General features: G+C 38.2%; 1 protein-coding gene across 1 annotated transcript in view; it reads right to left on the minus strand.

Annotated features, from left to right (window-relative positions):
- WWOX (WW domain containing oxidoreductase) overlaps nucleotides 1-27,260 on the minus strand; it is a 474,870-nt gene that overhangs the window by 360,193 nt on the left and 87,417 nt on the right. The window contains 3 exon segments of the mRNA XM_030956219.1: nucleotides 5,584-5,848; nucleotides 9,461-9,646; nucleotides 22,642-22,730. Of these exon segments, the coding sequence (XP_030812079.1) occupies nucleotides 5,584-5,848; nucleotides 9,461-9,646; nucleotides 22,642-22,730 (540 nt within the window).

The following is a 27,260-nucleotide window of genomic DNA, read 5'->3' on the forward strand; positions in this document are numbered from 1 at the left end:
TGTTCTAGAATCCACAAAATTTATATTGCTCTGTGAATTATATCACAAAATGACACGGAGTAACAACATTCAATTATGTAATTTCATTACTTTTACCATTTACCATTTTAATTTTGGGCTCAGGATTTTAAGGGTCAAAGAAATAAAAACTAACCTTCATCCAAAAATATTTCTTCTGCTGAATTTCAGATGTGTAGATCACCATTACACCCAGCTTCTCTGGGCAATCTGTGCCAGGGCCTCCCCACCCTCACAGGGAAACAAACCTGCCCTTTATCAGTTTGGAGCCATTCCCCCTTGTCCTGTCCCTCCATCCCCTTGGAAAAAAGTCCCTCTCCAGTTCCCCTGGGGCTCCTTTAGGTACTGCAAGTATTAAGGCCTCCTCCTCCCCAGGATGAACAGCCCCCAAAAAGACACTCTAGGGATTATTTTTCTATAAACATGATTCAAAACTCATCGTTAGTTAAAAAATCTCAAATATTCAGTGATAAAGTCTGAGTATCTTTCTAGAATGCAACAGTTCACTGGATCATTATCCAAGAACCACAGCACATTGACTTTGCTTTGATTACATGTGGCATAAAATATCAAGGACCAAATATTTCCCTGCCTTGCAGCCCACACACTTGACAAAGCATTCTGAAATTCTGCAAGGATCTGGCAGGGAGAGGAAAAAATTCCTTATTTCCTCCACAAAATTACAGGACAAAACCAGAGTTGCTCCCCAAACAGCTATGGGGCTGTTCTGGACACAGAAATTCCCTGGCCCCTGCTGCCCTTGAGCACCATTCTGGTCACTGCAGTCCTGACCTGCTCACTTTGGCACAGGGATAAGTTTCCATAGAGACTTTCCATCCCTGTGGTGTAGGTTACAGGGGACAAATTTAATTTGCCCTTATATTTCATGCTACATTTATTTTAGCAGCAAGTTAAAGTATGTATCAGTTAAATGTAAGTTTGATAATAAACTAGCTTATATCACATTTTATTGCTGGGTAGGACACACAAAATGATCAACAACTACTTTGGAGGCATCTCTTTACAATCCTATTACAACAACTCAAAATGTTCTTCCACATAAGCCTTTTTACCCAATTCAGTCAATTTTAAATAGGAGTTTTGTGCAAGAAAGCACATGTTATCAGGGTTCAATAAAATAACTGTCCCTCCATGGTAGTGGAGGTAAGGTCCACAAACCTGCATGTTAAAAAGGAGAGCTGTGGCTTAGCATCACTTTAACATTTACACTTCAGGCATTAATCCATAAACCAGGAGAAGTGCCCATGTGATTTATTCACTCTCTACAAGTGCTAATATCCAGTAGGTGCCTATTTCCCTTTCACTCTCCTGTCCTCTTTCACTTCCTGCCCAGAACTCAATCTGAGAAAAGAAATTGTCATTTTGATCAAACCTGAACTGTGAGGCTCTTTCCAAAAAGAGCTGCCTCTTGCTTTCCAGGAAACCCCAGTGCATTTCCAGCAGTGTCTTAAGGAAGGAAAGAGAGGCCAAATTCTGTGCTGGAACAGGCTCATACCCACCCTGCCCAGGCTGCTCTTGGGGATGGACAGGCACAGCTGAGGGCAGAATTTGGCCTGAACTGTGAATTCAGAACTGGAAGCCAACATCAACTCAACACAGCCCACACAGATCTTTGGACAGCAAAAAATGTTTGCTTGGAGAGAGAATTCTATCCCCAGCTCTAAGGGTAATTCCAGCTTCTTCAGCAAAGGACAGGGGAGAAAGCAAAGAGGTGATGAGGCTGCAGAGCCTCTTTTGGGATTTTATCAAAAGCAAACAGATGTGATCATTAGGTTGCAGTCACTCCTGTAGATGCAGATTGATTTCTTGCCAGAATAACATTTCTGAGTTGATGTTAGATGTGCATGGAAATCATGACACGGAATTTAAATTTAGACATGGAATTTAAATTTAGACACTTGCAACTTCTGGCAAAAGCAAAGCCAGTGAAGCCATTGGAGGCACTGCAGTTTGCTCGTGCCTGAATGAACACTGCAACACAGGGCTACTGCCTCAAACACTGCTGGGAAAATATCCCAGTGACAAGAATTCATGGGTTTAGATAAAAATTAAACATGCAGAAGACTTTTGGGCCCTTAGAAATATTCCTTATAATTTTCAACAGCAATAATTTCAAGACAAAATCCAGTTCTGGAAAGTTACTGTCTTTGGGGGAGGAGGGAGAAATCAAAGAGCACTTCAAGCATCAGTCTCTTACACAGTGAAAAATTAGGGGCAGAGATGTCTTACTACTTCTAACTGCTTTTAAAGGTGACAAGTTGAGCTTTTATAAATGTAATTTATATCTCAGCAACAGAACCAGTGTTTTACTCCCAGCCATTAAAAGGGGGTAACACATCTGCTAGAAGTCCAACACAATGGCTGGCTTTGCACTGCCACAGGAAATGTAACCCAATAGTCTCAGAACTTCCCCAAACCCCAGCCATTTCTTAATGTGAAAGGATTTGAAAATGCAGCTCACTGAAACATCTGTTAAGCTCTTGCTACTCTAACACATGATATTCTTTCTGCTCTGTTACCTGCCAACAAAAATATTTGGGTCTATGTAAGACTATCACAAGTGTGTGATAATGGCACTTTGCTTATAATTTTATATGCCCTTGTACACTGAAAATCACCTGGGGGTGACACCAGATACCACACTCAGTGTAAGCCTGAAACTTACAATAAATATACTTAACTTTAGTCTTGTATGTAAATAATGAAAAATCAGATGGGTTCTGAATGACTAGCATTTATTTAAAACAAAAAAAAAAAAAACTCAGTCAAACTTTTCATAAGTTAGTTTTTGAAGACAAAGGGAAAGAAGAGAGTAAAAGAGGTAGAAAGAAAAAACCCAAAACCCTAGAGCCTTAGATCAAACTAGCTAAATATAAGCATGGCCTACACAGTTACTTTCAGAGCTTCTCTTCCAATTTGCTTTTTACAGTGGCCACTTGTTTCAATTGACATTTAATTATAATCTAAGCATCTCCAACTTACTGTGTAGCTATTTAGTGGTAAATAAAAAAAAGCTCTTTGACATTAGTAGAGCTACTATAATAATAAAATGGTAATTCATTTGCAACTATTTCTCTCTACAAAATACTTCTAAATTTCTGTGTAGAAATCCTCGTGGATTTCACATTTCAATGGGAAAGAAAGGAATAGTCTTCAGTTTCCATTGCTCTGCTTCAAACTACTGCCTGAATACCACAATAATACAAAAAGGCCTTAGAATCAGGTGTGGGCAGCTGCAGTTTCTGTGTGTGTATGTATATATATATATATATATATATATATTAGACTCCAGAAGCCTCCAGGAAGGATTGGCCTCTCCACACACCAAAATGCTGCAGCAGCTGAAGCTACAGCCTCAGAGACCAAAACCTATCCAGGCATTTCTGTGTGGCTCCTTGTCTGGGCTGCCCAACCTCCCCTCTCTCCACACAACCTTGTCTCCAGTCTCAGCTCCAGTGATGGGCCCAGCTCAGCTGGTGCTACTTTAAATGCTGCTGCATCATGCTGCATTGTGCAATGCAGACATCCTTGGAAAGCTCAGGGAGGACGAGCAGCTCACCACCTTGGGACTGCAGCTGTAAAGCTTTGAGATCACTCCCAACATTCTGGCCAAAACACTCATCTGAACTCCAGGGTGAGCTGCCTCAGAAACACAGAAAGGAAGCCCAGAAAAAGATCCCCAACTAAGTCTATTCCAGTCTATTATCTATTGATAACAGCACAATCCCTAAAAAAGAAGAAGCAGCAGCAAATAATTTGCTCTCTACAAGCCTTAAAATAGAACCTCTTACCCTGATGATGATGAGAATTTCAGCTCAGCTTGTTTGCATACCCAGGAAGGGGCACTTTTCTAGTTTTACTGGCTGTTGAAACATTGATAGAGTTCAGGGGAACGTAATTCATATCAGAATATGAGTTGTAAAACTGATGCTTACCCTCAGCCCATATCCTCCACCATGACATTCAAATAATCTCAGTGAAATTCTAACATGAAGGACTTAACAGAAGTGATTTGGGCTGGACCAGAGTGCACTGTTATTCAGTGCTGGTATCTTTGTAGTCTCTTATATGTGATACCCATTAATAGACACGATTTAAAAATCTATCCACTCTTTTAAAGAATTCAAAATTAACATCAGTGTTTTATTTTGTTCCTTAGAGGATAAGATTCCCTGAGCAACAAACACAAAAAGTTCCCTTTGTAAAAATATGTCAGAGTAAATAAAACTAACAATTCATAAACATCCACAGACTGGATCTTTTTCACAGGATTTTGATAACATTCACTCACACATTCTCAGGAGAACTTAAGAATTTGTTTTACAAACAATCCCTAACACAGCAGAGACATGGTTTTATAGGTCCTGGTCAAAAAAACATGCTGCTGAAAGATATTATTACTTGTCCCAAGGTGCCAGAGCACTCACATATCAATCTTGTGGACATAAATAGGCTTTGCATATGTGCAGGCTGCAAAACGCAGCCAGAGGTTGGAGGTGTGAGGGCTCTCCTGACTGACACCTGGTCAGCACTGGAGCGTTTATATTTTTGCTCCACAGGTCTTACTGAAGATCCAGTATTTTTCTTCTATGGACACGCAATCAGATTTTTAAACACCTCTATTTTCCAAACACCTTATCCCACTATAAATGGATCTTTTCATTTCCCTGATTGATAGAAGCAAATGTTCGAGGGAGACTCCTTCTCCCCGCTCCTCTTTTTGGGAACACCCTTCTTGGTCAGTGAAAAAGGAATGAAAAACAGTCTTTAAGGTTAAAGGAAGCCAGTTCTCAATGAAGTAAATGCCATTCTCTGCCTAAAAAATACTTTGGACTCCTTATAAATAATTGGCTCAGAGGTTCAAAGGATCAGAGTAAGCCCTCCAAGTGCTGGAGGTGCTGCAAATTCTTACGTAATAGACTCATAACCTTGGCAATGGAAGAACTGCAAAGCCTTTCATTATGTCATGGTTCCAGTCCAAACTCCAATGGAGACAAATGGAAAACACCCATTGTCTTCAGCACTTTGTAAGAATCAAGAAAATTGTTGGGTTGTTGCTTTTTTTTTTTTAAATATGAATGAAGGTGCTTTTACCACTGAAAGCACTTTCCCTCAGCCATTAATAATGTCTGGAGTATCTTTTCTAACTAGGGCATCTGTTTACATAAAAAAATGCAGTCAACATATTCCATTTAAAACCCAGAGCAATTTTTTTGATGTTTTATATATCCTGAGCACAGAAATAACTCCCAACTATCCCACACCTGAGACACAGGATGTACTTAATCACAGTGAAAGTCATATATGCAAACAAGGTCATGCACTCCCCTCTTAGAAGGTTCCTTAAGAGAAGATTGACAAAGTAAACCTTGAGTGGTTGAAGAATCCTCTTCTAGAGCACTGTCTTGGCATGATTTTTGCCATTAAAACCAGGATCACGGTTATAAAAGGCAAGAGGTAGATACAGCCGGATTTTCACCACTCTTCTGCCCCAATTTGAAAAAAAAATGAAGATGCACAAAATATTTTAAGGCATTCACTTACCATGGACTTGGTGAAAGGTCGAGCCAAGGTGAAGAGCAGAGTGTAGAGCCACCAGCTGCGATGAATGGAGGAATACATCATATTTCCAGGGTGGACTGAGTTGGAGGTGACCCCGTGGGGAGAGAGGCGCCGGTTCAGCTCGTTGGAGAACAGGATATTGCAGAGCTTGGAGCGGTTGTAGGCCAACATAGCCCAATATTCCTTCTTGGATGGAGAAAGCAGGCTGAAATCCAGCTTTCCAGAGGAGTCTTTAATTTCTGTAAATCTGAGAAACAGTAAATATGCCTTAGATGCCCCAGAGTTAATTTCACTCTCATTAAGAACAATATAAAATGTAGACAACAGAGTAGATCCTGGCCAGAACCAACATAAAATAGCAGCTTATTTAGCAGCTGAAAGCATCTACTGGAAATTGCCTGAGACCCAAGGAACAGTCCCATATAATATGGCAGTAAAATTATTGGTTCATTATAAACAGCAAACAATAAACAAAAACAACTCAGAAAACACTTTGATGGTTTAAAGACATTGTATGTAACTTACAAATCACTTTATTTTAAAATTAAATAAAAAACCGAAACAGATTTTGCCATATATCCATAAAAACATGATCAGCTTGGAGGAAATAATGTAGGATAAAATAACTCTGCACTAAAAGCAGAGCATCTTTTCTTTTCCCCTTCTTCCCATCCCCTGATCATTTCATCCAGTGCTCACACACTTGCATTTAAGTGTTCAAGTAACTATGGATGAGTCTCACTGCCTCTTAAGCTCTTTTTTAGATTAAAAATTGATGAATATAAAGGGGTTATAACCTTGGTAACTTGCCATCAATAGTCTTATATGTTTAAAAGATAAATGTAAACAAAGCCAAAATGAGCTCTGGCAGAGCATAATGTTTTTAAGTATACCCATGGCATGGCTGAACACAAATCAAAGTAACTAGTTGACGTTTTTTAATTGGGTCTGACAGAGTCATTAAACACCAGCTGTTTGTTATTAAAAAAAAAAGGAAAGAAACAAAGTAGTGAATGTTCTAAAGACATTTAGATGAAGAAAAGGAAATTTCCATAAAGAATTTCTCCTCCCAGTTCTTATAATTTCATTTATTAATTTAGTGGTATATCTTAATATTAGAAAATAATACTACATTTAGTTACAGATCTGTGTTTCATTCAGAGGAGCTACTAAAAATAAAAAGGATTTAGCAAGCTCTTTTTAATACTCAGTTTTCAGAATCAGCTGGGGAGAACAGGGATAAACATAATTATAGTACGCACTAGAAAAATGTTTTAAAATATCTTTACTAATTTTGCATCTCATGCCCAGAAATGAAGAGATCAGCTGGAATTTCTACATTCATTCTGTGAGCAGAATTATAATATGCTCAGAAAAAAGCAATACAGTATTTGAACTCAAGAGGAATCCAGGATGTTCTGTGTCTTGCACAATTAGCCCTTCAATTTCAACAACAAAATTTCTCTTTCATAATTTTCAGTTAGATAAAATACATTTCTGAAATTAAGAGGACTATTCTGGGAGGAATTTCCTATATTCGTTCCACAAGTAACCACTTATGACACCAAAAATAATCCATAAATAGAACTCTGTGTGTTACTGTATAAAGGAAACACGGTGGCATATTTTGAGTCAAGTCCTGCAAGTGTGCTTATGTGAGCCAATCTCAGTGAATTCAGAGGAATAAGGGCTGTACAATCAAATTAACAACACAGAAATAAAGACAGAAGTCAAAATACTTATTATTCTGATTTTAATATGATGTGCCTTAAGTACCCAAAAGTTTAATTTAAACAGAATTCATTTGTGCTGAATCCAGAGAAGTAACTAGAAATGAACAAAGAACCAAAGAGGCAAATAAATATTTTGCCTTGGAGCAGTGCAGGATAGCATTTTCTGCAAACATAGGACTTAATTTTTCCCCTAACAGGGGGTCTTGACTCCAGCAAAAAGATCCAGTCAAGGTTTATGGAAGTAATTAGATACCAACACTTCTGGTTTACGACATGGTTTAAGGCTCAGAGTTCTCAAGTAGGTCAGAAAGAACGACCACCTAATAATACCTAACTAACTCCTTACATAAACTTCTTCCCATTAAACAGACTGGGGGGTGGGGAAAGCACAGTTATTTACAATGATCAGCCCAAGTGATAAGATAGGCTGCAAGACATTACTTGGACTCCTTAGAAAAGGGGAAATTTACTAGTTGTGTTAATTGTTTTAGTCAAACACAGACTCTTACTTATTTCCTTATGGGCTTCTGTCAACCTTGGCTGATCTCTCTGACTTAGCAATGAGCACTTTCAAAATGTTTTCAAAATCACAGATAAAGATGTCCAGAGATGAGAGCCCTGGTTACACACAGCACTTAATACAGTGAAAAACAAAGATGTCATTTAAAATACTATCAGAGATACAAACTTACAAGGGGGAACAAGCAGCTGACAATTCAACATAATCTCCCATTAAATAACAGCTCATTTATACATATCCCATTGTGCCCTCCACATCTGGCAAGTGATTGGAGTTGGCAGATTTATTTCTAGAGCTATCTCTCCTGCCCTGCAGTAGCTGCCCTCACTCCTAACAGGACTCTGCTACTTGCTTTCACAAACCTGGTGTGATTTGCAAAGATAAGGATGTCCAGATTTTGTTACCACCTAATTACGAGACATTTCATGTCTTTTAACAGTGGGGTGGATTATTACTGGCATTTTCTATTGCTTCCTTTCATTTCAGCCATCATAAATTTAAAATGGTAAAAGTAAATCTATCTGCAGTGTGTCATTTATACCATAAGCCCCTGTGTTTGGAAGTGATAAAGGTTTCAGCCCGACCCTTGGCTGGTCTCTCTCTACCAGGTCCCTGGGGTTACATTTTATGGAAACATGATTAAAAAAAATAAGCTTCATTCTGGGTCACTAAAACATTTCAGAAATATGAAGACAGGAGGGGAAAAAAAAAAAGGCACTCTCACATTCTTCCTTTTAGTTTGCTAGAGCTGCTACACAAAACCAAAAGTGAAATAGAAATCAACAGTAATGTTTAAAGCTGGATGTTATAGGCTTAATCCTGCAGTCCTTAAACTAAATCAGCAAGGAGTAAGTGGTTTGTGCTCAGTAAAATCCAGAACTGGGGCATTCATTTTGCACAAGGAACTTCATTTAAATCAAAACCATCTTTTCAGTTATTAACACAAAAACACAAGCACATCTGAAACAAGGCAAATCTCATCAAAATCTTTTTTACCAACTGTATTTTCCTGGCAGTAGAAAAGATGAGCATCTAACATTTTAATTAAAAAATTTACCAAAAGAGGCCTAGCCAGATTTGTAATATGTATTAACTACACTACTTCCCATTTTACAATTATACAGCTAATGTCTACATTGAATTCCCTAATTTCTCATTATAAAACAACTGGATTTCATCTAGCAGTTTTTAATTGCATTGTTTCTCCTGCTAAAATATCTGCACATTCTTCTTGCTAAGATGTTGAAGTTGTTGAATGACAAATCAATATAGGTCATGCCATTCAGATTTAATCAATTATTATTCCATCTCCTCACAAAATCAATGAGTGGTCTGAAACGCAGCGAAAATCTGCATTCACACAAAGAATGATCAAAAAAATATCTACATACTGTTATAAAACTAGAACATGCTTCATCCAGCAACAGAGCCAAATCCAGAAACATCCACAGGCATTAGTAATGCTTCTCTTTTTAAAAAGATTATTCAAAGGCAAATGCTTGAGAGCAAGGACCTTCATTTTCAGAAACTCCTGTGGTTCTGCCCCAGCCGTTTCATGTTTTAAGGATTAAAGATTCCAGCAAAACCAAAGTTCACATTCACCAACCTGTGGGACTCAGAGGACACCACAACAACCCTGGCAGGAGATGACTGGCGTAGAACATCTTCCAGAAGCTGGACAAGATAGAAATGTCCCAGGTGGTTCACTTGGAAGGTGGACTCCAGGCCATCCTCTGTCAGGGACCAGGGAACACCAAACACGGCAGCGTTGCAGATCAGCATGTGGAGGGGCCTGGAAAAATCAGAAGAGGACAAAGAAATCTCAATTAAATAAGTGTAATTATTTACACCTGTTTGAATGGGGCACAGGTATGCCTGGGGTGCAAGTGTGAGGGATTTGGCTGGCTGCTTTCTGTGGGAAGGAGCTGATTCCAGGTGGTTCCAGCAGTCCCGCTCAGGGTCCAGCTGAGCCCCACAGTGACACACCCTTGGAGAAAGGGTACAGAATAGAAGGCAAAATGCCACACAGCACTGCCACTGCTTTCCCAATTGCCAACTGAGAAACTGTCTCCATCTGGAGCATTTAGAAAAGAAACTTTTCCTGAGGGAGGAGCAACTCCTACCTCTTTCTTGAATGGGGTACATGACACCTGCACAATTGGTAGGAGACAAGTGATTAAGAAATAAAGACACAATGCAAAAGGGCACAAGTACACATTTTATCCTTCTGCAGCTGGTGAAGTATGCTGTTAAAAAATGCAAGACTGAGATGGAAAAATAAAACATTCTCCAGAAGCTGTATTCTTTGGTGGAAAATCTGTACACAATACATATGAGATCCTTGAAACAGAATCCTTCCTCACTGGACTCACCTAGCCCAGTTTAAATAGAAATGCCATGATAAAGGAACCTGAAATGAAAGGATAAGATTCTACCAAACTAAGCTAGAAAAGAACCTAGGCTGGCACATACCTCTCTCATTCACAAAACAGGTCCAGAAGACTTCAAATTCCTTGAGGTCTCCAGTGTAATCTCAGGATACTGCACCTTGCAGCCTTCCCAACCTCCACGGCAAAATCAAGGACAAACGCCCTTTCTGTTCTTTCTTGTCTTTTTCCAAACCCTTATGAAACACAGCAAAGTCTCTGGTCCTCAGACCTCAGATGGATCTGCATTTGCTAGATTGCATCATCTCTGAGCAAACCTTGGCACTGACAGCATGTTCTTGTCCTTGAGTCAGAGCCTGATGCAGCAGAGCTCAGCAAGCTCTACCTGAGCTGAGAGCCTCAGGTTGGAGAGCCTGCAGCTGCCATCCCTCACCCTGGTATATTTAATTTGGAAAAGTCACACAAAATAATGACAGCCAAAAACTCCTGCACTAACACTTGGGATGTCCTAAGACCAGAATATTAAGATCTGTCACATTTGTTTAGCCTATTCCATCCCATTATGTCTTTACTGCAATCCCATGAGACAAAATCAACATGCAACATAACTCTAATTCTGAAGGTAATAAATGAAGCACAGTCAGGAAAAATAACTGTTTGCCCTTTGTCCTTCTCAAGTGCCTCCTCACAGCCCTACACACATAGACACAGAGTCAGAACCTTTCCCCACATGATTGAAGGACATGTGTACTGCAACTCTGAGCATCTGCAGAAGGAATTCTGGAAAATTATGTGAAACATGAAGCCCCAGGTTGTCAAACAAACCTAAATAATTATATTCCCTCAGGCATGTTTGAAAGCACCAGATTTTGATACCTCAGTTTTCAAAAAAAAACATTTCAGGGGGAATCAAACACACCTTAGCTGAATACTGAAAGAAATGCAGAAGGATGGAGAGTAGGCTGTATTTTCTTATTAAAATAAATTTCATCTTCCAGCCAGTTGGGATGTTCCCAGTGTAGTGTGCTTCAATGAGAAGTTAACAATCTATTATCTGTTCCTTTGCCAGCTTGGAAAATTTTAACCAAAAGCTCCAGAAGCAGAGTGAAACATCTGTGCACCCTGAGAGCTCAGCATCTGAAGTGCTGGATTTCTGATTTGCCTTTTTGCAGTGACACCCATACACAGAATATCTGTGCACACATACTGCATCCACAAAAGAAACTGAAGATAAACAGGGACTGTCCTTACAAAGGCAAAGTTTCTGTTTCTGTTCAAACCAAATGGCAAAAAAAGGCAGCTCTTTGATCCTTGCAGCCTCACTCAACACAGCACAAGCAGGATATTCACTGAGTTGTGCAGGATCATGTTCCTTAGAAGGTAAGAGATCTTTTGAGGCACTTTTTATCAAAATTATTTAAACCAGAGTTCATTTTGCCTCTTTTGAGACGCATCTGCCAAGAGGAAAACAAAGCTGCTTGAAGCTTGAGAGGGCATGGAACTTTGGGTGATTCATCACCTCTTATGAGACTTTATGAAAAGCTCCAGCAAGAATTAATTTACAGATTTGTACATCTGCTGGGAAAAAAGGAACAAGTTTCTCCAACACAAATGCAATTTTTGGTATAAGAGCCTCCTGTATGAGAACTGCAGCACATTAATGCACCAGCAATACCAAAAATACCATCACCATTCCTTCAAAAAAAAACCCCACTTTTAAAAAGATCATCCTTCTATTTTATAATTTTAATGTGTACTAGGAAGTAACAAATCACAGACAGAAAGGATTCATATATTCTACCTATCCAAACTGTAAATTCTTCATTATTAGGAATCACACAATAACTACCAAAAGGGAAATATACACTCTATATCTAAATCTATCAGCTTGATTAATTAAAAAGAAGATTCTAGAACTGTAAAATTATAAAATTTAGTAATTTTTAAATTTTAGGTCATTTAATTGGATTTTATAAAAGAAATAAAATTATGCTTCTGTCCATTTTATGAGATTTGTATTTTTCAAAGCCCATTTCTCTTTTTTTCAAAGTAAAATTAATTCAGATTTAAGAGACTGTAAAATTAACATTATTTACAATATTTCATGATTAAAAAATCTATCAGGAAGTAGAAAAATAAATACAAAAACATTTTAAACAGTTATCATAGTAAAAATTTCATATCACTTTCCCGTTTAGAATTCCTTTATTTTTAATTAGCACTAGTGGTTTTAAATGCTAAATAAAAAAGGATTTTTTTTCCTAGATAAATCCACAGAAAAGAAACCTAAAGGTTTGTATGAATAGCCACGGATGTTGTGCTTCATTTCAGCTCAGAAAAAAGCCACCTCTCAGATTTGGATCCACGTCCATTAAGCTATCGGTGTCTCTCGTCAGACCGCTAACAAAGGTCCAATTACTGAAAATTGTCATCTAAGTTTTTGTGACCCGGCCATTTGCACACCAGGAAATGAATGAGATTACCTGGGTAACAGCCACTGTGCAGTTATGAATTTCAGCCACAGATGACAGATTCTAATCTCAGTGGTGCACAGCTCTGTGTCACTGAACGTATCATTATGCAGGGACAAAATTTTTAAGATACGTGACAATTCACACCACACATCTGGCACTGCAGCTTTGCTTTATGACAGGAGTATTTTCAAGTGATAGCAGAGCTATGACCTTGATTTCACAAGTTCATTAAAAACATTGCTGCAATCTGCATGAGGCTTCCTCCTGAGCCCGAGGAAAAAAAAAATCCCCTCTCAGTTTAAAATAGTTTGTAAGTCTACATCAAAGGCACGGCAAAGGCCAACAAGGGATGTCAGCAGCAAAGGAAATTTTCCATAGTGTTTACTCCTGGTATTGACATGACCAAGTGCTCCCTCCAACCATGGCATCCATGAGATATTTTTGGAGACACTGCAGCTAGGACCCTGCAGAGTGTTATGAAAATTTGTCTATGTCTCCTTAAAATGTTTTCAGGCAGTGACTTACACCTCACCAAGGGAGCTAATGTGGGATAGCAGTGCCATTTAGGTGAGCACTGGGACCTGAATGTGGTCTGCTCCGTTATTTAGCGGAGTAGTATATACTACTTAAAGTATATACTACCTAAAGTAGTATATACTACTTGTATTTCAGGTAGTCACTGCTTCTTGAGCCTCAGGAAGACGCTGCTCCAACTGCAGGGCACCCAGCAATCCCAGAAAATCCTCACTGTGCTGGTAACTGTGCCTACAACTTAGTGAAACTCTAAAAGCATATAGAATCAGCCAGGCCAATCTTAAATGTGAATACCTGAGCTGAAATGCAGCTAATATTCTGTGCACTTCACAAAGCCTGTGATACTTCACTAACCTTTGCACTGGGGAAGTCATTCAGATCTCACATGCTGTGCACAATTCACCATTAGAAGCAACCAAGCAATCCAAATCCTCTGCACTATTTGAAAATACAGTAAGTGAATACATTAGAGAGATACAGAAATTAAATTGTTGCCATAAATCAGTTAGTTATGAAATTTAATAATCAATTTGTTAGCACCTGATGTAAAACTGTGATCTGTCAGCAGCCTCCCAAGCTGGCTGTGTGCAGCAGTAGATATTTCCAAGGGAATTAATTACTGATGATTTGCAAAGGTAAGAATAATATTTTTCAACAAATGTAGCCTGTGCACTAGGAGGTTAAACAAACACCACCAAAATGTCAACAGAGTTCTTGGCTTTGGTGTTCTCCCATTTCAAACGCAATGAAATAGTTAACCAGAGAGTATGCACAGGGAATACTTTCAAATCTTCCCATGAAGCAGAATGTCACACCATCTGGGGCACTTCTCAAGTGATTTGAAAAGTTCACACTGTTTGGAATTACACAGAAATTCAACAGAAAAGGCCTCACCATATCCCCAAAGTCCCATAAGCAACTGTAGACCTCTGTCACGGCCAGTAAAGAAGGCAGAGCTGTGACTTCTCTTCCACAAAGGAGCAAAGTCACAGCCCACCAAACTTTTCCACCCCACAACCCTGAACACCCAGGCTGCTTTCTCTGAAAGTTAGAAAGTTGTGCTTCTTTCCACGAGGGAATGCCTAGATACACAAAGGGAACATCCAACAGGCACGGGAGGCTTATGGCTCTCCAGAAAATGGGTAAATTAAACAACCATCTCCAGAAATCCCCCTCAGTTTACAAACAGTAGTGACAGGAAACCAAGCAACAAGATAATCACTAAGTCAGGGTTCAGACAGCAGCAGGAAAACTCAGAACCACGTATAATCTAATACTGATACAAAAATATTTAAATGTTTACTGGTTCAATGTAAAAGGAAAAAAAAACCCCACCGCTTAACTCAATAACTTTCAGAAACAAAATGCTTAATGCCTAACTTCCCTTTTTTAAAAAATATTGGCTAAAAGGTCAGCAAAAATGCCCTAACTGCCAACTGCCAGCTGACAGAAATGTGGATCCTTGTCAGACAGTCTTCATTTTAAGGCAAGCCTCTAACACAGGACTTAGAGCCCTGATGGATGACCTTCTGCTGGAAGCAAGGAAAATTCTCTGCAATTCATCCTACTGGATTTCTTTCCAGGGTTTGACACTGTTGATCAGCAAATACTTTTGCCCCACTTCTAAGAGATTAATGGGAGTGGACTGAAGTGGTTCTGATTCTTCCTTCAGAACACATCCATGGGAATTACTATGAGCAGCTGCTCCTGTGCCTTCCTAATACATCATCTGCATACTGCATAGAGGTCAACCATCCCTCAATCATTACTCATTACCTCTCTAGAAGCTTCAGTGTACAATTTCATAAATGTTTGGAGAAGGAACAGAGGTCTCAACTGATTTGGAACTAAACAGAAAACATCCATTAGTCATGGTTTTCCCTTTATTATTTTTTCTTACATATACGGTGAGGGGACAACTACCAAAATAACCCCACATCATCCTGCACCTTCAGAAATTAGTAAGAGACAACAGTAATGAAAATATCCAGAATCTGGTAATTTTCATTCAGCAGCCCACCTAAGGACACTTGCTGCTTCAAAGTGCATCTTTTTCAAACTCTGACAGAAAATCATTATTTACACACATTCACATGTAGTCACAAAAAAGCATAATCCAGACCTAAAGAAATATTCATTTTTGTAATAACCACAGAATGATTTTTCGTTTCTGCATGTACTTCTAAATATTCAAATTTAGTTTGCACACAATAAGGACTTGTTAGAAAAAGAAAGCTACAACTCACCAAAAAAAGGTCAATTACTACATTTATTATATATTTATAATATTTTCATTTGAAAACAGCTAAACCCTTGGAAAATGTTTTTGGGACCACAGTTGATCATTCAAATAATAAAACTCCTCATTTTGAGCATTTCACTTGCCAATGACTCTTCCTTGTTTTGCCCAGAGATTACAGAGCTGTAACAGAATTCACACACAGCCCTACAGCAGCTGTGTGCTGCCATTCAGACCTGAAAGATTCCATGCTGTGATGGAAATTAATGTACTTTGACATCCTCTGGGATTTTGGGGAACAGCTAATAAAGAAATACAACCTTTTCAGTCTATTACACAATTTTTTGGATTCTAAGATCCATGGCCAGTCGCAGGCCAGCAGTGAGGCTTCCCTACCCAAGCAGCAGAAGACTCTGCCTTCTGTGTTTTAATTATCTCCCCTAGAAAGCATTTAACTAAATAGACTAAATATATTTTAATGTATATGCAATTAAATACTCTGGCCTGATAATTCAGAATTTTTAGAAGGCAGCATCAATTAAACACACAGAGCTTCTCAAAACTCATTAATCCATAATGCTCAAAGATCCTTGGTATATTTGTGACAGAATATGTTTTAATCAGTTATTAATCATATTAATCATACATATTTTACTTATTTAGATGCTCAAAACAGCTTTCACAGCTGGTGTATCTTGTGTAAATTTTTTAGGAAAACACAGCCCCAAACCATCTTAGACTCACACTGGATTTAGGCACAGGTATGGGTGAAAATGGCACCAGAACAACCAGGGAGCAGAAAGTCCCTGGGGGGTTTTCAAGGTTTCTTCATTAGGGCAGAGTGAAGTGAGTGCAAAGTGTCCAAAGACAAGTGGCAGGTTTGGAAATTTTGGACAGCACAGTTATAGTCATAAAGCTATGCAACAAACACCAAACAAAATCTTTTTGTTAGTAATGCATAAAAACACTTCATAATTTTTTGTAGATGTAACCATGTAACCATGTGTAAAGTTATAGTGAAGTAATATGGACTTTTTACTTAAAAAAAATAAAATTAAATATTCTAGGGCAAAAGGTACTTCCACAATAGAGCAGATGAAGGGAAAGGCGATCTGATGAAAACATCAGGATCTCTACCTCCAAGAAAAGGGGGAAGGATTTAAGATTCTGAGATTTTTAATTTTTCATTTATAAAGTAGTGGAAATAGTTTTTGGATCCACATGACTTGACACATGCTACCACAAAGGGGTAATTGTGTACAAGAGCTTAAAAACAGAAGAAAGAAGAAAAAGAAAAACTATTTATGCGGAAAACCAATCCCTAGGCTTTAATAAGGCACAGCATCACCACAAAGAGAAAAAAAAAGTTTCACCCTAATATTATTATGTACGTTTCAAATGTAGTCAGCCTTTGATCTTATTTAAATTTAAGATATGTGCTGTCTGCAAGAGTAACTTCTGAACTATGCATGTTTCTTAATTCAATGTGGGTATTTTTTGATATCTCAAAATACACAATGTTGTCCAGAAGTTTGTGCCTCGGTGGCACTGCCAGGACGCCAACCATACTCTAAGCTGAGAAAGCAAATGTAAAATCTCAACTGTCACTAGTTTTAATTCACAGAAAGTAATTCTTTTAATGGCAAAGAGTTAACAGAGTGGTACAGTGATATAAAATACGTTCAGGCTTGGAAAGACAATAAGCAGTGGCAACAATCATGTCTGATAGAGATACATTGACTACAGAACCATTAAACATTTTGGCATAATGGCATCACTGATAATTCATCTGAATCATATATTCTTTTTTTCCAGACCTTTTAAGTTATATTTGTACCGACTTGCTGAGCAGATCCCATTTTTACATATGTATTCTCAGGTATGCATAGAATTTAACACCCAGTATATATGATTTAACTGTCATTCAATTGGAATTAAAAAAACACACCTGCAATATGTCAGTTATAATAAGGAAATGCAGAAAAATCATATTCTGGATTGACTTTTCATCAGGCTCCAAAATCTTAATTGCACCTGCAAGGTTTCAGCACACTTCTGCCTGCAGCATGAAAAATGAATGGAGCTACAGAGTTTGGGGCCTCAGCTAAGGCAGCCAGCTGAAAACCTGGCCCACTCCATTTTGGGTCTGGTTAGGAAAATCAGAATAGACTAAACTTCCAAATGGAGAACCACAATTCATAACTGCTGTCTTTTCCATATTTCTACGCACATCATTAGTTAATAAACTGTTAGCAGATGCCAATTCTTACCACAAAAAAAAAAAAAATCTTTCTTTAAAGTACAGGAAAGTAACTGCAGTGAAGATCTACATCTGGAAGTCTTGCATAATTGTGAATTTCTCCTAACAATTCAGAAAATTCTAAGCAGGAGCTATTGGCAAACATTGTTTCATGTCTTTGGAGTAATTCAAGATTTTTCAGGATGACTTCAGCTTTTTTCTCTCAAACATTGAGAACATAAAATTAAAGCCTTACTGTTTGGCAGAAGATAACTTTAATTCAAACCAAGTGGCACCATGCATCACTGAAAAGTACAAATGCACATAAAATTACATATACAACTTTACTGCGCACTCCTGCCTGCTGTTTTGATCATGGAAGCGTTCTTATGGCGAGGTCCAGGCAAATGCCAGGACACCATGGCTGTAAATACTGGCAACAGGTCCTGTCCTGGGAGTTTTAGAACTGAAACATCAGTTCTGCTCCCCAGTTAAAGTATGCAGGTTTCAGCCAAGTATGGGATGATCAAACTGAGAAACAGAAACCAAGGTGCCACATCCACAAGTCTCCACCCTTATACAAACAGCAATTCCACAGACGCTGAGCCACCCAGCACTGACCCTGACTGAATTCCAGTGCTGTGCTCTATTCAATCATAGGAGGGATGTCATTTTGTCTGTAAGGGGGATTGATACCAACCATAATTCCTCACATCATGCCCACTCAATGAATAGCAGATTCAATTCTGTGTTTCTTAGTTCCAAAACACTAATATGAAAGATTGGTTGGTCTGCCTCTGCCAGCTGCACAGAAATCAGCTCATGCCAAATCCATCTTAGCCCAGAACATTATTATAAACAGATCATTTATTTGACTTTCCATAACAGAGACATTCAATGAACTGCCTGAGCTGGAAACCAGCAGAGGGGAAAGATTTGATACATATAAAAGAAGCAACTTGAACAACTCCAGCCATTTAGGTGCACTGAGATCTCTTGTCCCATTCTTATCCTAACATTAGCACTGTCTTGACAAGGAAGGAAGATGGAGTTCATTCACTCCTGGTGGAAATATCCAGTGGGGAATGTCCCTGCAGAAAATAAGCCAGAAATGCTAAATAAAAAAAGACAGTTGGCTTTCTCCAAAAAAAATTTTGCTAGAAATCCTTGAGGACTATTTTCATTGGACATCCATTTTATGGGTTAGTCACACTGTGTTCTGGTTGTGCTACAATGATAGATTAAATATTAAACAGCAATATTGTTTTATTCTGTCTTCTGACTTTGGGAGATCCAACTAATTTAGGTTTTTACCTTATTTTGCCCACCAAATCCTTCTAACTGTGAGACCAGAAAAAACTGGAGGGCATTGTCCTGCTCCTAGAGCAAGTCTGAGTGCTGCAATCACAGAACTGGAGGATCTAAAATAATCACCAAAACCCTTCTGCATGGATAAAAAAGTCTCAGAAAGAGAAACAGCTGTATCAACTCAAGAGTATAGATAATGCAAACAAAAAAAAAAAAAAAACCTCTTTTTTTCTGAGAGGAGGAAGGATTTTCAAGAATATATTTATAGGAATATGGCATAATTTACCAGTGTTTATATATTCAGAGCTCAGATTTTATCTGCGGACAAGTCTGCAACACCTAACAAATCCATGTAGGAATAAAAGATTTCTACCAAATCTCAGAAGTATGATAATTTATAAAAGAATCATCTGACTTTTACTTTCAAACAGGGAAGGCTTCTTAGCCTTAGCCTTTAAAGTACTATTCCAATTCATATTAAATATTTCTTTTCAGAGTAACTATTTCCTCCTGTTTATTATTTATGCTTTTCTCAAGGCTCCCTCTGTTGCATAATTTGTTTTCTGTATGCAGCCACCCTGTTAAATTCCTGCTGAGCAGAGGATGACATTTCTTCATTTTTCACGTGGTTTCCACAATCTCTCAGATTCCCAAGCACATTCAAGAAGGCTTTTTTTTTTCTCTACAACTTATTTGATTAAAGCAAGAGATTCACAGTTTCAGCAATTTCCCCTCTGCTCTCTGCAATACAAACACCCCCAGCTTCCCCAGCTGCAAAGGTTTCAACTCAATAAAATTTAGGGATCCTTTTTCTGAAGTTGTTCCACTTTAGTTTTCTCATCCAGAAGCAGATCTGCTCTTCAAAACTATTTTCCAATTGCTGTCAATTAGGGAAGAACAGGATCCCAGGCTGTGATGTGACTATGAGCACACCCTTCTATCTGCTGACAAAAAAATAGCACCTAGAGCCACAAAGTGTGCCAGAAAAGCAGAATTTCAGAAGGCATGCCTATGTATTATCTATTTAAGAAATCTTCAGTTATTAGGTCATGTGTCACCAAGACCAACAGGTTGTGGAAAATACTAGTGTCCCAGAAACCAACAGTGCACTGGAGAAACTAAACAGAGAATACACTACTTGCACAGAGAAGTTTAAGATGTTCACCACTGAATACTAAAGGCCTCTTCACATTAAATGCTCTGAGAAATAAAATACAAGTCTTTATTAAAATGTGTGTGCTCATACAAAATTTCTCCTTGACATTTTAGAAGTCTTGTAGTTTTTCCCAGGAACCAAGATCTAGACAACTCAGAACTCAAATGACAGTTTTGTTTGGGAAAAAAAATTAAAAATATAAAACCACCCACTTTATTTGCTTTTCCTATCTGCTTTATTGTTGAGAAATCTGTAAGAGAAAGAAAAACCTCTTCTCTTAAGGTATTTCCTACAGTCATTAACAGGAGTGACAGGTCCCTCATGGGAAGGGGGGGACTCCAGCACAATGTGCTTCTCCCACAGGATACTTCAGAAATTTTGGCTGCCAACTGACAAGACTGGCCCAAGCATAAAGAACAAGGCTCAGTCTGACACTGGAGCCTGTAAGATTCCTTCCAGTTGCTCATAAAGCCCCAGGTGCAGAGGAATCCTCAACGTGATAAAAGCCTCTGGACAGTGCAGCAAAACTGATGAAAGGAGACAGACAAAGGTCATCAGTGCTCACCAGGGCTGGAAAACTCATCAGCCACCACTGCAGCAGGAAGATGCCTCTGCTACATAAATACTTTTCCGAACTTACCCAAATACAGTTAAATCACAATAAAAAATCAGAGGCCAGAAAGACCTGGTAGATCTCCCAGTCCACTCTCCTGCCAGTGCACATGGTTGTAAGGTGACTCTTCTGTATCTGCATCAGATAAAAGATGCAGTGCTGCAGGCAGTGTGTGGGGTCTGGTTTCCATCCAGCCCCAGACTTTAAACAAAATACAACTGGAAATTCATTTTGGTCAAAACCAAAGTCTCACAATAGATACAGAACATAGACTTCCACATAATGCTTGGATGAGGTCTGCCAGACACAGGAATATCTGAGCACATATTTAAAATAGAAAAGCCTGAAGGCAGAGGCTTTGAATGCTGTCTATTACTAAATTATTTTCCAAATAAAATGATAATGAAACATTGGTAAAGCCTGTCCATCACTGACAATGTAGCTTAACTGACCTACACTGGTAGAATGGGGTATGCCAACAAAAACAAAACAGGTTTTACTGATTCTAGATCTTCTCATTTCCTAAGTTCTCTGGCAAAAATTGATTTAATCTGTTCACTTCCAAGGATTTATAAACATGCATACCTAATGGACTAGCTAGGACAACCATGGTATGAGCTACAACACACAAATCAGGATAAGAGCTGCATTTGGAAGAAGAGTGGTTTTGACTTTCCACGGCACCACACATTTAAAGAAATGTAGCATATCAAAAGCATGAAGATTCTAAATTAAAACACTTACTGCTCTCACACCACAAAACCAAGTTAGTACTAAAGCAGCAATACTGCAAGGATTTGTCTTTCAAGAAATTTTAATATATGAAGATGACATGATAAGAAAATATTGATACTAAGGATTTTGGCAGTAAAGAAATTCTGTTAGAAGTGAGTTTTGACAATTCTTTGAATCTAAAAGACCTATAAGTATTAAAATGTCATCTGTCTATTCATGTGAGATTTAGCTTTGGCAGTGTTTCAAAACTGATAAAAACCACTCTTTGTTATATATTTTCTCTAAGACAATGTATTTTCAAAGCTAAGAGGTCATATTCTCTGGAGAAGAACAGTAAGATGCATATCAGTTACAGAAATACTTGCAGAAAATAGCTAAGTTTGAATACTCACAACAATCAATGGGTCAAACTGTGGATAAAAGCACAAAGTGTGGAATTTATTGTCAAGACTTGGAAGTTAAAAGCTTTCAAATAATTTCTTCAATTCAGACATTCATTGGTCTGTTCAAGCTAAATTAAAGCAACCACTTGGAATCTAACCTGCTTATCTCCATTTAAATTTGTCTATTGTTAAGTGATGTCATTATCACAACCTCTCCCCTTTTTTTTCCTTTTTTTTTTTGTTATGGACTATTCCACATACAGGACTGGAAAATTGAGCTGTCTGGCTCATAGGGCTGTGTTTTTTTAAGGCATTAGAAAGGAAAAGGAGAGAGAGAAGGTTAGAAAACAACATAAGACAAGCAGTGTGCTAATTGTTCACCCTTGACCTCTTCCAAACCACTGCCAAACTGTTACCAGTTGCCTGAGCTGTCTTTATGCAATTCAGCTTTGGTCTTTTTCAACAGCCACAGGGTAAAAAAGCCCTTTGAAAATGGGGCTACACATCAAATAATAGAAGATCTGTAATTTTTATTTTTTTTTTGGGGGGTATGAAAACAAATGATCTTTAATTTACATTGAAAAAAATTCCTGTGAAAAGATTATTCACTCACTGCAGTTGGTGATCCATCCAACTATGGTGATCGTGCCAACTGTGCTCAGCTGATAAAGACATTAAAATAACAAGAAATTATTACATCTAATTTTCTGAGTACTTACAGATTCTTGGATTTGAATGCTTCAGCAAAGTGCTGCACACTCTGAAGAGAAGCAAGGTCTAAGGTCATTGCCTCTACCTTGGCTTTATGCTGGAACAAGAGAAAATATAAAAAAGGATAAACAACAGCAAGTTCAGTTCACAGTATCACATTACAATAAATGTGTTATGAAACTTGTCTGATTCCCTTGTTTAACATTATAACCCCAGAGTGAATACAAATCATCAAAAGGGATGGACAAGCACAACATTTAGAGCCAAAAGTAGCATTTGTGATTTGGTGATTCTGCTGAAAACACACACTATGTAATGCACAGCTTTATATAATGCAATGAATGGACTCAAGGCAGTGTCAAGGTTAATAGCTATCTTTTTGCTTTGATTTTGACAGTGAAACTTATGTAACTCATGAAATAAAAAGTAGAGTAAGTGCCATTCCCAATACATGCTATTTTTTGGAACGATACCAATAGGAAAAAAAAACAATAAATATTCTATAAAAACCAGCTAACTTGAGATTGGCAAATATTAATTTTAAAAAATCTGTTTTTCATAGTAGGGGATATAAAGGACAGTATAAAATTACTACAGAAAATAACAGATCAGTCTATACAGTGCTTTATACAGTAAGAGTTTACCAGGACATTATAAATGCACTTCCCTGTCAGGGTGGGGAGGCCCTGGCACAGGTTGCCCAGAGAAGTTGTGGGGTCCCCATCCCTGGAAATGTCCAAGGCCAGGCTGGATGGGGCTTGGAGCAGCCTGGGATAGTGGAAGATGTCCCTGCCCATGGCAGGGGGTTGGAACAAGATGGGCTTTAAGTTCCAACCCAAACCATTCTGTGATTCTGTGTCTCAAAAGAAATTTTATATATATCTAAAGCAAACTTTTCACCTAGGAGAGGACATACTATCCCAAAACACAATTTTCAGCTTTAAGATCCCTGTTTCCAGATATTTTGAAGCTCCAAATGTCAGAACAAAATGAACCAAAAGATGTGTGCCTATTTTCATCACAACACTAAAGTCATCACAGAACCAAGCAGCTAAGCTGGTGGTTGCACCAGGATCTGCTGGGACTACAAGGTTACACCATGAGCATTGCTGGAGGAATGAAAAGACAGAAGGAAGCCAGGAAGAGTCTCTCATTGTCTCCCAAGCTCAAGTGATCCATCTGATCTCCCCATTTCATTGCATCTGGCACTTTTCTCCCTACATCTGTTTTCTATTTTGCTAGTACCCATTCTGCCTGCTACAACTACCTTACAGGTTTGGTTTAAACAGAATATCATCACTCCAATTCCTCTTGTCCCATTCCAGCCAGACTTATCAGGACAGCAAAATAAACACAACTAAAATTTCAGCAGGTTCAGTGTCCATAGGAAGTATCAATTGCTGGAGTAGGAAAATGCTAAACCAAACTTTGCTACAAAGAGGTTTTTTTACCCCCACAAGATGCACATAATTCTGGAATTCATTTTGCCCCACTGGGTAAATATTTTCTTCTGTTTGATGGTCAGAGACTTGAGAAAGATGATGCTGCCTTGCATTATGCAATAGAACTCCAGAACAATTTCTCTTCAGCTGTGCAGTTCAAAGCTGTTTACTCACTACAGAAGTCACGTGCATAGCTGGGTTTACTTTGCCTCTGCTTTCCTCAGTTGAAACATTCTCCTGTCTCTCCCAAGGGTAAAAGGACAAGAATGATACAAATACAGGGACATAGGGAGGTCAAAAAACATAATAATCAAGTAGTTCAACAGGCTAGACACAAGCTGCCAGCCGCTCCTGGGGCAAGGATTCGACTCCACACGACATCACTCAGGTAATGCTTTCCCTCTTGGTGTCACACATTAGGCTTCTGCTACTGATTCCAGGAACAGAAAAGGTACTTTTCTGTACTTCAAGTCCAAATGAAAAAAAAGAAAGTATAAATACTTCAAAATACTTTCTGAAATAGAAGTTAAGCAGACTCAGATTGGCCTGATTTGGGGATTAATATATTGAAAACATAAAAATCAGAAATTTAAAAATCATAATTTTTTTCAACTTTCTCCCTGCTTTTGCTGTTTGAAACCTTGGTGGTTGCAGCCCGTATTTCCTTCACATGCACAGAAGGCACATACTGAGCACACACAAACACATTTACTCTGTTTTCTTCAGGGGAAAACTGGAGCATGGGGCATCCAAAGCACTCAGAACCTGACACCTCAGCTTCTGAAGGCACCCAAGAAGCCAGGTGTGAGTGTTTTCTCCAAGCACAACCAGGGAAGAAATCAGTTTAATGTACCATGAGTTTAGGCAAGTTCCCCAACTTTTGTGTTTCAGATTCTCCCCTCAACTGAGAATCCAGCACCTCTCACCCCACAGAGGTTTTCTTTAGACCACCAATTCCTGCTACAGTTTGAGACTGTGAAATGCTAAATCTTTAGTATAATTTCATTTTTATTTAAATTTTCCCACTGTTACTTATATCACAATACCTCTTTTTAAAAAACCATGAATAAAGCAATACACTTGCAAGGTATGTTCTTAATAATGTAAGAATATCTCCATAAATGACAAGTAGAAGGTTTTATGTTTGTTTTCTTACAGTAGCTCAGAATTACCTCTGTTATAATGTTTTCTCTCTTTCCCTAGAAGCCTAGGTGTCACATATTGTGATATGTACTCAAGAGCATAGGGGGTTTTCATAAAAAATAAAACTAAAAATCATTTTTGCTAAAAGGCATCTTAACTGTAATTGTTCTCTGCAGTCAGAACTGATTGGTAATGGTATGCTGCAAATCCTGATCTAATGTGTCATAATTGTATTATGCTGATGTCTCTCACTACTTCACTTCACATGTTTTCAGCACTGAATTATGCCTCATTTTATGTTGTGAAACCTTAAATGAGACTTGCCACCTTCCCAAATACAGGAGACAGTCTTTAAACTGCCATCATCAAATCAATACACTAAGGCAGGAAACTCCAGAATTTTGAAAATTAAATTGACAAAAGGTATTAATGTTCCCTCTACTACTTTATTTTCAATTACATCATTTAAGGAGAAAGTAGAGACTGAAATGAGTGTAGAATAATTTAAAGAGCTCTTTTCCAAACCACAGGCTCATAACTACGTGGTGCCATTGAAAAGCTGTGTGAAATGAACTGCTGTCCTTGCTGCAGGTACCCAGGACAAAGGTCCCACCTGCATCCAAAAGCCCTTCAGGACCAGAGCCAGACCAGCTCTGCAAAGTGGCCAGAGGAGAACAGACACAAGGGGAGGGCACATTTCTGCCCTAAGAAGTCCAGGTCAGCCAGAACCAACTGAGAGGTCTGAGTTTGGGATGGGGGTATTTGTATTTCACAAAGCCCGGTAAGCAGTTCAAATCTAACAATGTCCAGGCATCAACGTGGTGCCTTTGAAGAAACAGCCAAAGGCAAATCAATCTCCAGTTCCAAACAAGTCCTCTTCTAAACCCAACACAGTAACACTTTGAAAAGTCCAAAGAAAAAAATTTATCTTGTATTTCATGTTTCACAGTCAGTTCTAAAAGCCTTTCATCAGTATTTCCAGGTAAGTTTCATTACTGTGTACAGCCCCAGAAAACAGCTTATTCAGTTTTGTATCTAAGCTGCTCCCTATTGGAGCAAAAATATTAAAAATGCTTAAGTGCAATTGGCTATACTTTGCACTCATGCTAGAAAAATGCTTATTGAGCCAGAAAGTAACACAAAAGTGAAAACCCCCAGAAAGCCAGCTATTTCACTATATGCAATGCATTCACTTTACAGCCTAAAAATTGTTTAAAAATGAGCACTGCATGGTAGAGTAGTTTGGCAGTAAACATGATTGTGCATTTGTGTCTTGGTATTGAAGAAGGAGCCTTTTTTCATAGTGAATTTTTCATTCAAATGTAAGTGATGATTTACGTTAAATATAGGTAAAGCATAGCTACATTTTCCTGAAGGATTGCAAGGAAGTGAAGAGCAGTACAATAAGTTGAAGCATAAAAGCTTTCTCTGTCATAATATTTATTATAATGGCATATAAAATAGCTGAAATAAATAATAGATGACTAAAAGTAAATTCATATGATAAAGAATCTTTCAGCAGACACCATTACTTCTGACTGCTCCAGTTTCATACAGAGTTGAAGAGTCTTAATAAATATGCTGTAGCCTCTGTATCTTATGTAAGTACAAGTCATTTTGTGAGGGCCTACTTAAAATGTACCAGAGTGGACACTACATAATTTACTGTATAATTTTCCTCTCAGAAAATAGTGTGTGTACATCTTCAATGTTTAAAGGTCCTTAACTCAAAACTGAATACTTGGCACAACAACAGGAATATCTGACTTTGAGGAACTGAAAGTACAATCAATTGGTAAAAAGTGGTTTAATTTAATACAGAAAAATCTTCATGACAACGTCTTGGAATGCAGGTAGTTCTGACAGGCTGTCTGAGAAAGAAAATCTTGGGGAAAAAAAAAGAATTTTACATCAAAGCTGATGAAAAAATCTGTGGAATTATCTGAAAATAGGTAAACAAATAACCAAATCTCAGTATATGACAAGCAATGCCCACATGAACTCATATTTCCACGTTGAGGATGGAGCAGGGGATGTTTTAG

Source organism: Camarhynchus parvulus, chromosome 11 (assembly GCF_901933205.1).
Source record: "Camarhynchus parvulus chromosome 11, STF_HiC, whole genome shotgun sequence".
Lineage (NCBI taxonomy): Eukaryota > Metazoa > Chordata > Aves > Passeriformes > Thraupidae > Camarhynchus > Camarhynchus parvulus.